We start from the raw sequence: 16747 nt of genomic DNA on the forward strand, positions 1-16747 counted from the left end.
GTTCGCAAGCTGTTCTGTTCTGGAGAGTACGAAGAGGGGAACAGAGGACCAAATCAGACGCGTGGATAACCTAATTGCATGATCTTTCAAATTACAAAAATACCCTCAAATACTGTAGCAAACACCTGTTGTCAATTGATATATATAATAATGTGTTGCTCCTTCTCATTCATTACAATATATACAGCTCAAACAACAAGACTTTCCTAATCTAAATATGGAAAGGAATAATAATATAATAATTGAGAATGCAACAATCAAGCAATACGGTTACTTTGGGCTGAATTTGTGGGATCTTCTAGAATTATGAAGAGAATATTATGCCTTGTTAATAGTGAGCTCAGGAACGGGCCGTGCTGGATGCTGACGAGAAAGAATGTTGTTCAGGTATCTGCATACGAACACCATTTGAAGAAACTAAAACAAATTCTAGAAAAAAGATTAAACCTTTCAAAGTTAACAACCGGGTACTCCTCGTTCGCTCTACGCAGAGCAGCCAACGCCAGCTACACCATATCACCAACATTAATTAATGTAAATAGTTATAAGTTAATTATTATGATTAAAAAAACATTGAATATGGATATACCTGACCAGGAGAAAACAAAAGAGACGCCTCTGTTCGCATCGTCTTATCAGCTACCATCTTCGCGGTCTCGTGTAAATCCTATACCGAAGACAATAATATTAATCCAAGGATTACTTATAGCTACAATTAATTTAAGGAATAAATTACAAGTTTTGTCCTTTATCTTTATACCACTTTTCAGACGGTGTCCTTTTTAACGAATGTTGACAGGCGGTGTCCTTTACTAGGTATTTTGTTGCAAGTTTAGTCCTTTACACCCAACCCAGTTAAAAAACCCTGTTAATTGTTGACAGGCGGTGTCCTTTACTAGGTATTTTGTTGCAAATTTAGTCCATTACCTAGGTATTTTGTTGCAAGTTTAGTCCTTTACACCCAACAATTAACAGGGTTTTTTAACTGGGTTGGGGGTTGGGTGTAAAGGACTAAACTTGCAATAAAATACCTAGTAAAGGACATCGTCTGTCAACATTCGTTAAAAAGGACACCCCCTAAAAAGTGGTGTAAAGATAAAGGACAAAACTTTGTAATTTTTCCTTAATTTAAATAAAGAAATTTATGCACAATAAAGGAATAAGAATAAAAAGACAATCTATCGAGAACAAAGTTAAATTCTGATCAGACAAAAATAAAACATATTTAGGGACAATGTTGCATAGAGGTAATCAGAACCTTCAGATGTTGAAGTTGACCGTTGTTTGAGTAGATAAAATCCTGTAGAACAGAATTAAATAAACAAATACAAGAATAAAACATTCCAAAAGTTTAGAAGAACGGTGCAGGGAAATAGGTAAACCGACCCGACCTCCATATCGTTGATAAAACCGTCAATGGAGTGGTAGGGTGAATAGACAATAAGATCAAATCCGAGAGACTGCAACAGAAACAAACTAATATTTAAACAACAAGAAAGCCACGGAAAAAAAAATGAAAATGAAAAAGGAAAAGTTATGTGAGTCATTTCGTGCCTGTAGAACAATCATCTCGTTATTGAGAATCACTTGATGATCCTGATCGATTCCCTTACCAAGCTCTTCGGCTGATACGTGGTTTTCTTCTGCTTTACAGGCCGTATATATGCAAGTCAACCTGTTTAAAATTGCATATATAATTATAAAAAAAAAACAAAGACGAAACATGTAATATTTTCTTTTCAGGAAGAAAGATTGTGAATTAGGTTGAATCAAACGTTACATGATGTCTTTCGGATGATGTTCCATCACTGACCATTGCAGATAGAACCTTTTGAAATATATAAGAGCTGTTGCCTATAAAGCATTAAAAATTAACAAAAATATAAAAAAAAATCCGAAACGTAAACTTGTGAACTAAAGACTATCCCCTGTTTTCTGTTTATTTTCTTGGTAAAAGAAAAAAAAAGTTGAGTACCTGTATTTTTCGAGGGAATTTGAAGGCGTCACATACGTCTTGAATTTTGAACTCGTAAAACGCACGCAGAAGTTGTTCCTCGTCTATCTTAAGAGGCTTTGTACGAGAATGCTTCTCAGCTAATTGGATATCAAAGTAAAAAGTAATCAGCGAATAGAAGAGCCGAGTGAGTCAAATCTCATTCTTAATTACCATTTTCCTTTACATCACTTTGAAGCTCGGGATACGCCAACGAGCCATCAAGATCAACATCCACCCTTGTTGCTCCATACTACACACACACCAGTCAAGAAAGAAACAATACCAAATATATATATATATATATAGGGTTGGGCTCTATAAGAAACCCCATCTTTTTTAAAAAACCTTGGAAACCCAACCTCATCCATTGATTCTCTTTCATCCAACTTGATCAATGGCTCTCATCATTTTAGTAACAATTATAATTAAAAGAAATAGAATAATGCACATTTGAATGTCTGGGAGGGCATTTTCGGTAGAACAAAACCCACCTTTTGACATTGAAAATGACAAAACCCACCTGTGTCATAATCTCTCTACTCTTTCTTCTAGTCAAATCTTTCAATTAACTATTATCTCTCTCCTCTTTCTTCATCATTGAAAAGAAGAAAGCTTCATGGTCTTCAATGGTGGTCTTCATTTGAAGATAATTTCAGCGTCATGTGGTCTGAAAAAATCACAAAGACACACGCACGAGTGTGTGTGTGTGTGAAGAGCGATGACAAGATGAATGTTTTTAGAGAGAGAAAGTTGATGTTTTAGATAGAGAAACAACAATCTTTATCACAAAGACACACGCACGAGTGTGTGTGTGAGAAGAAGGTTTGAAGATCTTCTTCGTGTTCATCGGACGGGTATAGATCCGGTAAGTGTTCTTGAAATATCATTTCACACTTGATTTTTTGTTGAAATGGTTGTTAATATGTTTTTGTGTGCTGAAAGTGTTTTAGTATTGGTTAATGGGGTATCCATGGTTAATGTTAATGTATTTTAAATAAATCAAAAATTTAGGATGAGATTTTGAACGGGTTTTTTTGTTGGTTTAGTTGCTTGTTAGGGGCTTTTGATCTTAACAGTAGCTGTTTTTTTGTTGGTTTGAGTTGCTTGTTTGGGTTTTGATCTGAACAGTAAGTGTTTTTTTTTTGTTTGGTTACTTGATTTACAGACTCAGACCCATAACACGTGTTAAGCCCCCCTGTTATAATGTTATATAACGTGTGTTGATTTACAGAAACAAACCCATAAAGATATTCAATTGAGAAGCTGGATGGATGTAGGAGAAGTTAATGTGTGTTCTAGTAATGGTTAATGTTAATGTATTTTAAATAAATCCAAAACTTTAGGATGAGATTTTGAACGGGTTTTTTTTTGTTGGTTTGGTTGCTTGTTTGAAGCTTTTGATCTTAACATTATTTTTTTTTGTTGGGTTGCTTGATTTACAGAGACAGACCTGTAACATGTGTTAAGCACCTGTTAGAATGATATATAACGTGTGTTGATTTACAGAAACAGATCCATAAAAGATATTCAATTGACAAGCTGGATGGATGTAGGCGACGTTAATGCGAGGACATTGAATAAGTCACATCTTTTGGGAAAGAAGTCTTCGTTCATTTATAACATGTGTTAGTGGTTCATGCTGTAACAGAACACCATGATGTAAACCTGACATGTGTTCATGTATAACATGTGTTAAGCCCCTGTTAGAATGATATATAACATGTATTAACCTTTTGTTAATTAAAAAAACAAGTAATATCTATTTTATTTTTGTTGATGTTTAAAATATCCGATAATGTGGATACTGAGCGTAAAACTTGTACAAGTAATAAATGTACAAGTTAGTATGTAACGTGTAATATGAAACGAGCCATTTATGGTAACACATGTACCGGTATAATATGAAACGGGTCATTTGTTTTGCACATTTTGGAATGTATAACATGTGTTAAGCCACTGTTATAATCTTTTTGTAACCTGACATGTATTCATGTATAAGCTAGTGGTTTACAATGTGTTAAGCCTCTGTTATAATCTTGGTTTAACCTAACATGGTGTCATGTATACCTGGGATAAAATGTGTTAAGCCTCTGTTATAATCTTGGTTTAACCTAACATGGTGTCATGTATAAGCTAGTGGTTTCCAAAACACCATGATGTGTATATGCATACTGTAACATGTATTAAGCGACTGAAATATATAACATGTGTTAAGCATCTATTATAACATGTGTTAAGACTTCCATAATAGATGCATAAACTCCAATAGTAACTTAATAACAACAGAGTAAACCTGATATAACGTGTGTTAAGCCTCTATTATAACATGTTTTAAGACTTCCAGAATGGATGCATAAACTCCAATAGTGTGTTAAGACTTCCAGAATGTGTTAAGTCCAATAGTAAACTCCAATAGTAATATGTGTTAAAACTTATAGAATGGATGCATAAACTCCAATAGTAATTTAATAACAACATAGTATACCTGATATAACGTATGTTAAGTCTCTTTTATAACGTGTGTTAAGGCTTCCATAATGTGTTAAGTCCATACCGTTTTAACATCATGTACTAGACAAAACAATAAGAGTCTCAAAATACATATTACTAGTAAACGAAAATACATAGCACTAAGAAAAAAGGTGGAGTTTCCTTTGACAGTCTGCCTTAGCTTTTCAGCGGCTACCTTTGCTGCCTTAGCTTTTCAGCGGCTACCCTTGCTTTATTGTTTGGGTCGGTCTTGAAACGGTTTGTAAACATGTGGGTGTGCGTATGCCATGGAAGTTATAAAAATGTGTTTTCATGTCTCACGTAACACGTGTTATGTTGTACATGGGTTTCATGTCACATGTAACACATGCATGTCCGAGAAGTTCAAACTATAACACGTGTTAGTTGTGTTGTGCTGTAACATAAACATGGTCATGATCCTTGAGCATCTGATCCACGTTTGACGAAACCAACGTTTGCTATAACACGTGTTATTTGTGTTGTGCTGTAACACAAAAATAAAAACCTGTAAATTACATAAACATTTACCCCTTTTAAGAACCATTTTAACAAAAAAAAATCATGTTTCATCTCTAAAACAGCCATTACACAAAAACCTATTAACAACCAGGTTTTATGAATAATTTTTTATATTTTAAGTGTAAAAAATGGAGCCAGACATTGAATATCATCTTATAAAGTCAATACCTATATCAATTTTAAATTCAATATTTTATTGGTTCAATATTTAAGTGTAAAATAGTAGAACCGTAAATTATAATCATCTTTCAAAAGTTCATACCTACATGCTCAAGTTATCAACTAACATAAACTCCACAAAATCAGAAAAATCCATACGAAAATACTCAGAATCAAACATATATGAAAACATATGTTGCATAAAACTAAAAGAGTGTAAAAAACTCACAAATATCAAGATCTGAAACAACATATACAAATCATATTTTATATAAACAAAAAAAGTGTAAAAAACTCACAAATATCCAAATCTGTAACAACATTATGAAACATGTGGACAAAGGAGATCTAAAAGGAATGGAACAAGATCTGGAAGGGGTTTCCACGTGGATCTGACTTCATATATTAACATCTTCATCACAAAACCACGTTCTTCATCAGGGATTGATCGATCTGATTTTCGTTCTTCACTTCGTTCTTCATCGTTGTCAATGAACCTGTTGGGGAAACTATGGACTGGTGACATTAACTCGGAGGTTGGTGGATTTGTCTCTATGGCCATTAATGGAGAAATGATAATTTGGAGGAGAAGATGAAATATGCACTTTCTCTTTCTGTTAAAAGAAGATATAAATTAAAATGAAATGAAATAGGGTAAAAGAAATATGGGGTGGTTGATTTGAACACATGAGTTGATTGGCATTAAATGATCATGTCAGATCAAATTGGGAAAATAACTTGGGTTGGGAAATTACTGATATAACCTTGAGAGCAAAAAGGATTAACAAGGGACTATGGCAACGTGGATTAATATAGGCCACAAGTAAGGTTTCCTAAGTTTTCTAAGTAAATGGGGGTTTTTTACATAGCATTCTCCTATATATATATATAGTGTGAGGTTCAATGGGGAACATTAAAAAAGTGGGGAACCGGGGAACACTCTTAAAAATTTAACTTAACATGTTAAAAATTAATTTTTTAAACATCTTTTTCGGCGCTTCTCCTTATATATACTTGTAGAAGCATTTTTAATAAAAAAAATCAAAAACTAAAAATATAAAAAAAACGATTAAAAAAGGCTAAATTTTTTTTTTTAGAAAAAAATATTTTTTTTATTCGACTAGTTTCTCCTCCTTTTTATAAAGAAAAGCGCTGAAAAAGTTTTTAAAAAAAATTATTTTTAACATGTTAAGATAATTCTATAAGATATAACTGTTTTTTTTAAACTTTTTTATATCTTTAGTTTTTTATTTTTTTTATCAAAAATGTTTCTACTTGTATTTATAAGAAAAAGCGCCGAAAAAAATTTAGAAAAAGATTTTTTTTAACATGTTAAGTATAATTTTTAAGAGTGTTCCCCCGTTCCCCACTTTTTTAGTGTTCCCCAATGAACCCTCCCCTATATATATATATATATATATAGAGGCCGGTTATCATACAAATACTCTAATCGTACATTATGTACGCTACAACAACAACCGTACGATCATCTCATTAAAAGCGCGTGTTTAAACAATTAAATTAATCAAAATAAAATTAGTAAAAGAAACCGCCAAGGTTAGAATCGTCCATAGCGAGAACAAAACCCCTGATTATCAGCAGACAAATACTCAAAATCATATCGTAAACCCAAAATCAAAAGCATTCTCCTTCTCCAAAACATTACCTGCTACTCTCCATTGCGATTACCTGCTACTCTCCATTGCGATTTCAATGAATATTGAGAAAAGAAGCAAAGCAAACAACGACAGACCACAAGCGAAGAAAATGAATCCAGGTATCTATTTACATTTGCGATTCAAAGTGTAATATACAGGTGCTATAAAATCAAATGCGATTTTGTTTGTTTATTAACGTTTTAACTGAAACATATAAGTTTTATAACATTACATATTGATAACAACTTCAATTTTGCTAGGGTTTGTTACTGGTATATTTATTTATTAGGTTTTGCATTTTTTTTGCAGTTGTCTTAATGATACTGATGGATTTGCGATATCATATAGGGTTTTGTTGTGCTTTTTTTGACATTTGTGATTTCATATGATAAAGAGCTAGTATGTAGAAGGTTTTTTGTTTTAAGTTAAATTAGATTTGCGAATTGATATAAATGCAAATGCGATTTTATATCATAAGTTAGATGTATTGTTTAGGTAATGCTTATGTAACAAATGCGAAATCATAACTCATAAATGCAAATTGATAAAAACACATGCGAATTGATATCTAAAACATGCGAATTGATGACTTGTTGTGCATGATTAACTGACAAATGCGATTTTGTAAGTGTTTTTAACTATAGCTTGCGATTTTGTAGAAATAGACTCTGATGAAGACTTTGAAGGACCAATATCAACTCTGATAAAAATTAAAAAGAATAGAAAGAGATTGGTGATTCAAGAAAGTTCAGAAGATGACGAGTTTGTTAAACCACCCCAAAAAAAAGAAAAAACATGAGAAGAAAGAAGATAAAAGAAAATCAAAGATAGTCACAAAAAAAAACATTCAAAAAAGGGGCAACAGCCTAAAACAGAACATAGAGAGTTTTTCAAATACAGCAATGAAGCAATACTGTTGCGATGCCAACCTAACTCATATATGGATACTGTTAGAAGATTTTCAAAAAAACAGATAGATGATGTTAGGGATATGGGGTTTGGAGCTATTCTTGATATCAACATCAACCATATTTCGACAAGATTGGCATATTGGCTAGTGAGAAACTTTGATGAAAAGTTCGATAAGCTAAACGTAGGAAACCACCAAATCAAAATAACATCGAACACAGTTTATGAGGTATTTGGATTACCAAAAGGTCCAAAGAAGGTTGAAATAATAGCCGATAAGAGAAAAGTCAAAAAGCAAGACAAAATTGAAAAAAGTCAAGAACCGGGAAATGCGGTCCGGGATACATTCATCCGCCAGTGGGGACAAAACGCGAGACTTACCCATGGCTTAATAGCAAATACAATGGAAAATCAAAGAGACGGAGGGCATCTGTTTAAATTAAATTTCCTTGTATACTGGATGACTTTCTTTGCAGAAATTACAAAGGCAACACTTGCAAATGATAGATGTTTGCTCGGTATAGAAGATGTTGAGGAAATAAAAAATCTAGATTGGTGCTCATATCTACTCGAAACCTTGCGCTGGACACGAGCGGGCTGGAAGAACTATAAGATACAATTCGTAGGACCTGTTGCCTTTCTTACGGTATACATTACTACATTTAATAACATATTTAAAAATACTAGTTTGTTCTTTTATATAATTAAATGATCTTGCGATTTATACAGCTTTTGTACACGCATGAATACAACAAAAAGCTTAACCTGTTTGAGAAAGCCGTGGAGATGCCGGTTATTCGTTATATAACATCTTCAGAGATTGATAAAGTCGAAGAACATATTTCAGATAACGGACCTCTATGGATATCAAGTGAGAGTGAAGAAGAAGAAGAAAGTGAAGAAGAAAATGAAGAAGAAAATGAAGAAAAGAAGGAAGAAGAAGAGGGTCCTCCGGAGGATGATTATACACTACGACCACCGGTTGACACGACAATAAGCTACAAAAGAAGGACTGTGCGCACAGTACAAAACGAAGAAACCGGGGCAGAGCCAAAAGATAACGAGAACATTGATGATTTCATGGATTTCAGTTTTGAAATAAATGAAATGTCTCAGATGAACATTGACTTTGAAGTTGGAACGCAGACGCAGAAAATGATGGATTATTGCAACACTCCTGCTCAACTTTCACCGTCGGTATTCTATGACACAACCCACGAACAACAACTAGAGGCTTCAAGAACAGCCAAAAAGGTAAGTGTAAAAAAATATTAATTTAACTTATTTAACTTAATCAATTATATTTAACTTCTGTGTTGATATTACAGAATCTGTTGAAAAAGATGAAAGCAAATGTCAAAAAATACCTTAAAATGGTTCGAGATGTCCAAGAGATGAACAACTTAGTGTCAGAGGCAAAAACTAAGTGTTTTTGGGATGTTGAGGTTATGAATGCTTGTAAGGAGTGGGATCAGACGCTTAATAATAATCCCATTTGTCTGCCACCTGAACCGGTTCAAGAGCATGAACCTGCAGCCTCTCCTGTTCATCAAGAACCTGAAAACCCAGCTTATGAGGTTCATCATGAAGTTGCTACAAACAAAGAAGGTAGAGAGGATGAAGAAGCACAAAGTAATATCCAGTGTTTTGGTACAACTGGCATCGGAAGGTAACACATGCGAACTCAGATATTAACACATGCGATATAATGTATAAATTCACTAAAAATTATGCATTTGCGAAACCTATGAAAAACACATGCGATACTATGAAAAACATTTCAGATTTGGTTTCGCACACAATGTCATGTATACTCCTGCAATTTTGATTCTGCTGTATTAAATAAAATAATTTGGATCTATAGGTACACTGCAACGAGATGATGGAGGAGTCACAGACACCCTTATTGCAAAAATTTAAACAGTGGAACCGGGTGTCTATGCTTACCAAACAACTGCCAATGGTAATAAAAACCCTTTACTTTATGAGAAAAATTAAACATCATAAATTATTGTATATCTTAAATTACTCTGGCATGCAGAAACCGGTGAAAATGAAATTGTTGTCGAAGAGACAGTGAACTTGGCAGAATCTACACAAAAGGTCCAGGAAGAAGTGCCGAAAAAAGACCCCCCACAGCTCGATACAGACGTTGAAGTTGAAAAGGAAATGGAACCTGAATGCCCTCAGGTAACTGCTGAAGAACTGCATTCAGTTGAGTTGGTTTTTAGCGTAGGACCAACGTTGGAAGAAGATAAAGGAAAAAAAACAAAGTAAGGGGAGAAAAACCACAAAGCCAAAGCAAGTTCCAAAACAAGTCATACCAAAAGGTTTAAACGAACTGCTTTACAAGACAATAGAACAAGCAAGAATAAGAGGTGAAAAAAGATGTGCAGATCTTGGAGACAAATTTTGTTCACCTTACTGCAATAGAGTGGTGAACATGCATGAAGCACTCTTGACCCAAGAATTGAGTGTGATCCGCTTCACATTTGCTACCTTCGCAGACTTGCAGTAAGTAGAAAAACATATATCAACAAACAAGAGTCTAATAAAAATATACACAAAACAACAACTAATTATTTATTTTTATGACTGGCAGAGAAGAGTTTTACCGATCAAAAACTGAGGTTGCAACATTCAAAGCTGTGTTTGAAAGCTTCTTCAGGGAACAATACGTAGCATCGAACGGGATAGATCCATTTGTAGATATTCTAAACCTTGAAGAGAAGAAAAGGGATAGAAAATCATCACCACACAGATTCTTCTTGTTTTCCACAATGATGGTATGTTTTCATATACATTTTGTCATTTGAAATTCTAAAAAGTAAATGCATATAAAATGATTTCGCAAACTAGTAAAATCTAAATCGCATGTATTATGTCAGAATTTTTGCTTTTGAAACATTTTCATACTGTTGTAATTTTGCATGTGTTGTATATACTATTCGCATGTGAAAAAATCAAATGTTTGTCTTTCTTCTACTGTTGTAATTTCGCATTTGGTACATACACTATTCGCATTTGGTACCTTGTTTTCATGGATTTGACTCTGGTTACATAACATACAGCCGAGTATCTGTTACGACGAGAAGAAATACACAGACAACCAACGACTCAAAATATTTGCCTCGAATTTTGAAGACATGTTACTTAGATATGAGGTAAAAAAAACTTGAATCGGTTGACCTGGTGTTTATTTCGGTACTTCAAGGTGACCACTTCTATGTCTTGTGCTTCAACTTAAAATCCGACAAAATTGAGCTGATTGACAATTCAGCAGCAAAATAAGATTTTGAAGAAAGATACAAGGGGCTTCCAGACACACTGGTAATACAAAAACTTATACATATACATGTTATATATTATGTAAAAGCTACTAACACAATGTTGCAATGTTACAGAGAAGAGTATTGGTTTTATACCTACGAAATGCTTTAAAACCAACACCGGCTATAGAAGAACTTGCAACCTCAGTGATAGAAAGAAAAAAGATGGATTGGAGGACGAAGAATAACGGCGTAGACTGTGGAGTGTTTACAATGCGTCACATGGAAACGTACAAAAGAGACCAAAAACCATGGGTGACAGGATTTGTGAATGAAGATGAAGTAAACAACAGACAGAAAGCACAACCTCATCTCCTAAGGACAAGATATCTCAGCAAAATCATTCTGTCAGAACACAACATGCATCGTCTTAAAATAATTAAAATGGCCAATGCTTTCGACAAAATGCCAGACAAAGAGAGGTATATGAAAGATCTGGATACGGAAATCCCAGAAAGGATGAAAATATATTTTGACAGGGGAAACTAAACTACATTTGATGATGTATTTATGTCACATATTTCAACTGTTTCAACTGTTTCAAACTGCTTTAGTTCTCTTCTTAGTATCACATATATTGGTGTTTCTTAATTGCCAATTGTGTTTTTTATTCACATTTGTTTTGTATGAAAATCGCATGTTTCACATCGAATTCTTAAAATTTGCGAAATACAAGTCCATTACATAACAAAACATGGAAATTTATTGGAACATACACCAAAAAAAAAAAAAAAAAAGTTCATTCAAAAGATGAAAGAAACTCTATTTTCATCTTCATTGAGCATCTTAATACAGTTATTGCACCAGCCAACTCTTTCAACTGTTTCTCATCCCTCTCACCCAAATCCACCATAAACATAACTGCAATTTCTTTAAGACTACTCACTTGCATCTGGGATAACATGTTCAGAATTTCTTGTCTTCTCTTCATGTTTTCGGTTACACGAGAAATGTTGGCCTCCAACATCTCTTGACAAGATTGATCCTCTTGAATCTGTTGCTGAATCCTTTTCTTCAAAACCTGCTTGATACTTGGTTCAGAAGAAGAAGAACAAGAGGATGTTGGTAGATCTGCCATTTTTTAATTGCATATCTGCAATAGTGATGAAAACATAGAATATATAATAAAAAAAAATTATTGATTTGAATTATTGAAATCAATTATTGAACTGAATTATTTGATTTCAATAATTGAAACACACTGTGCAAAAATAAAAATAATTACTCATAAAGAATGTGAAATCAAAAGCTACAATTGATAAACATCTTTAAGGTTTGCGAAATCTAGAATTAAACTTGCGAAATTATATACCAAACTTCATTGTGTGCGAAATGACTATATTTAAACATGCGAATTTATGCAACAGATCCATTCCTTTACTAGTTGGTTTATTTTAACACATCACATGCGATATATAAAAAGACACATGCGATATAGTAACACAACAATTAGTTCCAATAAACACTTAACTTCTACCTCTGATTATAAATCTAATAATAAAAAAAACTTCAAATATAAAAAAACCCTAAAACCTAAATGACGATCCAAGAAGTCTCTAAAAATGGCCGTTCTGTGTGGAATCAATCAATCAAAACCCTGCAATCGAATTGAAACGAAGAATACTTAAATGGAACGGTTATGCAACGAACTCCATAATTGACGAGATTCAATGACTAGCAGTCGTAAATGATAGAATAGAATGTCTGATATACCCTTATTTGTTAAAATTGAATCAGGACACGTGTATGGCTGCAGTTGAAGCGTACATAATGTACGATAGTGGGATTTGTACCATACTCTTTACCTATATGTATATATATATATATATCCATGAATGGTCATAATAATTAATATACAATCTAACTAATTTTCAAAATAATATAAATATAAAACTAAATGATATACTAATGAAGACGAATACCTTCTCAAGCATCTGTTTTGCTCTATGATTAGCAACCTTATACTTATCTTTCTACACAAAGAAATCAAGTACCATCAAACCGACGGAGAGACCAAGATGAAAAGATTGTGTACCAATTCATGGGGAGTAAAGATCCACTTCGCCCGGTGCGTAGAAGTTATAAAATCCGCCATGTATAGAACAACAGATAATAAATCAATAACAAAGTCACATTGTTATTCACAAAAAAAAAGAATAAAGTTATGATCAAGTAATCAACCATAGTCACATAATTCGCGCACGATTTTCGTTTTGGTTCGTCCGATGGTACGAACACGATCCGGGATCGCGTTTCCGACGACCATAATGGCAACAATTCAAATACCGTTACAGGGGGCGCTATGGGGGATAAAATTGGATGTCCCGTGACCAGCGAGGATGAAGAAAGGATTCAAACTTTTGACCGGTCATATGTTAATTAAAAAAAGATTCTTAATTTGAAACCCTAAGTTCAATTAAATCAATATGCCGTTAAACTTTATCAATAATTTCTGTAAGGAGAAAGTTAATTGTTGTTATAATGGCGGAAGAATCGGTGGAATTTACGACGTTAGCGGTTGAGGAATCGTACCTTTCGTTGAAGGGATTGGTGGAGAAATCGAAAGGTGCTGCTGATATGTCTGATTCGGAGAAGAAGAAGAAGAAGAAGATTAGTATATTCAAGTATTTGGTGAAGACTCAGCAGAGGATGCTGCTGAGATAGAATGTTCTTGCTCGCTCAGTGGAAATAGAGAAAGTTTGATTATGTGTTTGGACATAGAATTTTTTTTTTAATAAGAGTTAATTACTGTTTTCGTCCCTGTGATTTGTCAAAAATCACTATTTCAGTCCATTAGTTTAAAAATTTCGATTTCAGTCCCTGTGGTTTCAATTTCGTAACCATTTCAGTCCCCGTGGTTTCACTTTCGTAACCATTTCAATCCATTTATTATGTTAGTACAGGGACTGAAATGGTTGCGAGGCAGACTGAAATGGTTACGAAAGTGAAATCACAGGGACTGAAATCGCAATTTTTAAACTAATGGACTGAAATAGTGATTTTTGACAAACCACAGGGACGAAAACAGTAATTAACTCTTTTAATAATTAAGAGTTAATTACTGTTTTCGTCCCTGTGGTTTGTCAAAAATCACTATTTCAGTCCATTAGTTTAAAAATTGCGATTTCAGTCTCTGTGGTTTCACTTTCATAACCATTTCAGTCCCTGTGGTTTCACTTTCGTAACCATTTCAATCCATTTATTCTGTTAGTACATGGACTGAAATGGTTACGAGTTGGACTGAAATGGTTACGAAAGTGAAACCACAGGGACTGAAATCGCAATTTTTAAACTAATGGACTGAAATAGTGATTTTTGACAAACCATAGGGACGAAAACAGTAATTAACTCAATAACTAATAAAAATGAAAACGAAAAATTACAAGTTTTGTCCTTTATCTTTATACCACTTTTCAGACGGTTTCCTTTTTAACGAATGTTGACAGACGGTGTCCTTTACTAAGTATTTTGTTGTAAGTTTAACCCTTTACACCCAACCCAGTTAAAAAACCCTGTTAATTGTTGATAGGCAGTGTCCTTTACTAGGTATTTTGTTGCAAGTTTAGTCCTTTATCTAGGTATTTTGTTGCAAGTTTCTTTACACCCAACAATTAACAAGGTTTTTTAACTGGGTTGGGTGTAAAGGACTAACCTTGCAACAAAATACCTAGTAAAGGACACCGCCTGTCAACATTCGTTAAAAAGACATCACCTGAAAAGTGGTATAAAGATAAAGGAGAAAACTTGTAATTTTTCCAAATGAAAATTAATGATTAGATAATGATGGCTAGGGCCTTTATAACTACACGCTCTAGTGATATAACGTCCCTCTATGACGTGGCTTGTCACTTGTCGCATAACGTCCCCAAATGGGCTTTATGACTACACATGGCCTAAGAAAAACCTCATGCTCAATAAAAAGTATTATTTGGTTGAAACTTAGTAGCATTTATAACGAGCTACAGACTTTTATGGAAAAATGACTATTTTAACCTCTAAAGATAATGAACTTTTTATTGCATAAGTTTTTTAAATTTTTAGTTATGTCCATTTTGGATATTTTATACATTTTAGAGTGAATTTCAAGGATTTTCCTTTATCTTTATACCCATTTTCATACGTTGTCCTTTATGTTCAAAATTGACGAGTTTTGTCCTTTATGTTTTCAAGGTAGAGGATCCTGTAAAAAGTGCTCAAAGTGTGAGAAGTGTAAGAAGTGTATTATAACACTATATATAATACTATATAACACCATATAAACACCGTATAACAATATATAACACCATATAATACCATATAACACTATATAAAACTATATATCATTATATAACAAATATAACACTATAGGTTGTCTGATAGCATGTCTATTATAGATGTATAGTGTTATATTTGTTATATAATGATATATAGCGTTGCATAGTGTTATATGGTATTATATGGTGTTACATATTGTTATACGATGTTTATATGGTGTTATATAGTATTATATATAGTGTTATAATACACTTCTTACACTTCTCACACTTTGAGCACTTTTTACACTATCTTTACCCATGTTTTCAAATCATACTCGTTTTGTCATTTAAGCCAAACTCAGTTAATTTTTTCTATTAAATCTGACATTTTTGTCAATTTATATTTACAGTGACTAATTGTGTAGATAATATAAATAACCAACCTATTTTAGAAATAAAAAAAAAATACTTTAAAAAAAACCCCACCTTCTTCATCAAACACCACAACCAACCCCACATATTACCACCGTTAGGGTTTTCTAACTCATTTTCTTGAACAATGAAACGAAGTAAACTATACTTATTCATGTCATTAAAGCACAAAAGATCCATTCAGTTTCTGATCTTTGTTGGGTTTTTGTATCTCATCATGGTGGGTTTAGAAGTTCCTTTGTATCCAAGATTGCCACCAAGAAGATGATGAATCCAGTAGCTTCCTTACAGAAAAATTCTCCACAAATTATGCTTTAGAAAGTGAACAAGAATTGCAAGAAAAAGAAGCCCCAATTCGCCCTCTAAACGTCCAGCAAATCGTTGCTAAAACCTCTTTGCAGTGGCGGAGCCAGAAACTTTTTCTTATGGTGTCATTTTTTATAGATACCTCAGTTTATAATAACCCAGAGTCGAACTTTTTTGATCGGTTCGGATCTAGTCGGGTCAAATCACATAATAAAAACAAATATCATAGTAAAAGTTCATTGTCAATGAATAAAAACACATAATAAAATTACAAAGTCATTTGAAATATATAAAATAATTCATTTATAGTTGCTCTGTACGCATTTTCATGTTTTGAAAACAATTCATAATGTTTTCAACTAGTATTCAAGCATGCGTTTCGAGGCGGGTCGTAGGAGGTTGATGATGAAGATTAAGCATGGATCTCTAATGATTTAAAATATACTAATTAAATTCAAGTAACTGGGCTTAACTTTTGAACTATAAATTTGTTTATTATCTAATTATTTTAGAAGAAAACAAAACAATGGTGTTTGTAAAAAGACAATGGTGTCGCTTGTAAAAAACAATGGTGTCGCTCAATTTTTCCTATTATACGTTGTATTTGCTACACAAAATTCAATGGTGTCGGGCGACACCGTTGTTCAAAGTGTGGCTCCGCCACTGCCTCCTTGAATTCGGTCCGTTTTTGCC

At 33.4% G+C, this 16747-nt stretch overlaps 1 protein-coding gene across 1 annotated transcript; it reads right to left on the reverse strand.

Moving 5' to 3' along the window:
* Nucleotides 1–318: 318 nt before the first annotated feature.
* Nucleotides 319–13677, reverse strand: LOC110893643 (cyclin-H1-1). The gene is made up of 12 exons (XM_022140726.2): nucleotides 13614–13677; nucleotides 13117–13178; nucleotides 13004–13054; nucleotides 2168–2246; nucleotides 1976–2094; nucleotides 1781–1854; nucleotides 1555–1675; nucleotides 1392–1460; nucleotides 1259–1300; nucleotides 590–667; nucleotides 448–506; nucleotides 319–391 (listed from the first exon to the last, which is right to left on the reverse strand). Exons 2-12 carry the CDS (start codon nucleotides 13174–13176, stop codon nucleotides 319–321), a joined length of 825 nt encoding a protein of 274 aa, XP_021996418.1. The 5' UTR covers nucleotides 13177–13178; nucleotides 13614–13677.
* Nucleotides 13678–16747: the final 3070 nt, after the last annotated feature.

Source organism: Helianthus annuus, chromosome 7, assembly GCF_002127325.2.
Source record: "Helianthus annuus cultivar XRQ/B chromosome 7, HanXRQr2.0-SUNRISE, whole genome shotgun sequence".
NCBI lineage: Eukaryota > Viridiplantae > Streptophyta > Magnoliopsida > Asterales > Asteraceae > Helianthus > Helianthus annuus.

Coding starts and splice junctions, on each gene's coding strand:
- LOC110893643 (XM_022140726.2), bottom strand. CDS start 13,176: ATGGCGGATTTTATAACTTCTACGCACCGGGCGAAGTGGATCTTTACT. Junction 1,855..1,975: donor AATTCCCTCGAAAAATACAG/GTACTCAACTTT, acceptor AATGCTTTATAG/GCAACAGCTCTTATATATTT. Junction 668..1,258: donor GTCAACTTCAACATCTGAAG/GTTCTGATTACC, acceptor TCTTCGGTATAG/GATTTACACGAGACCGCGAA.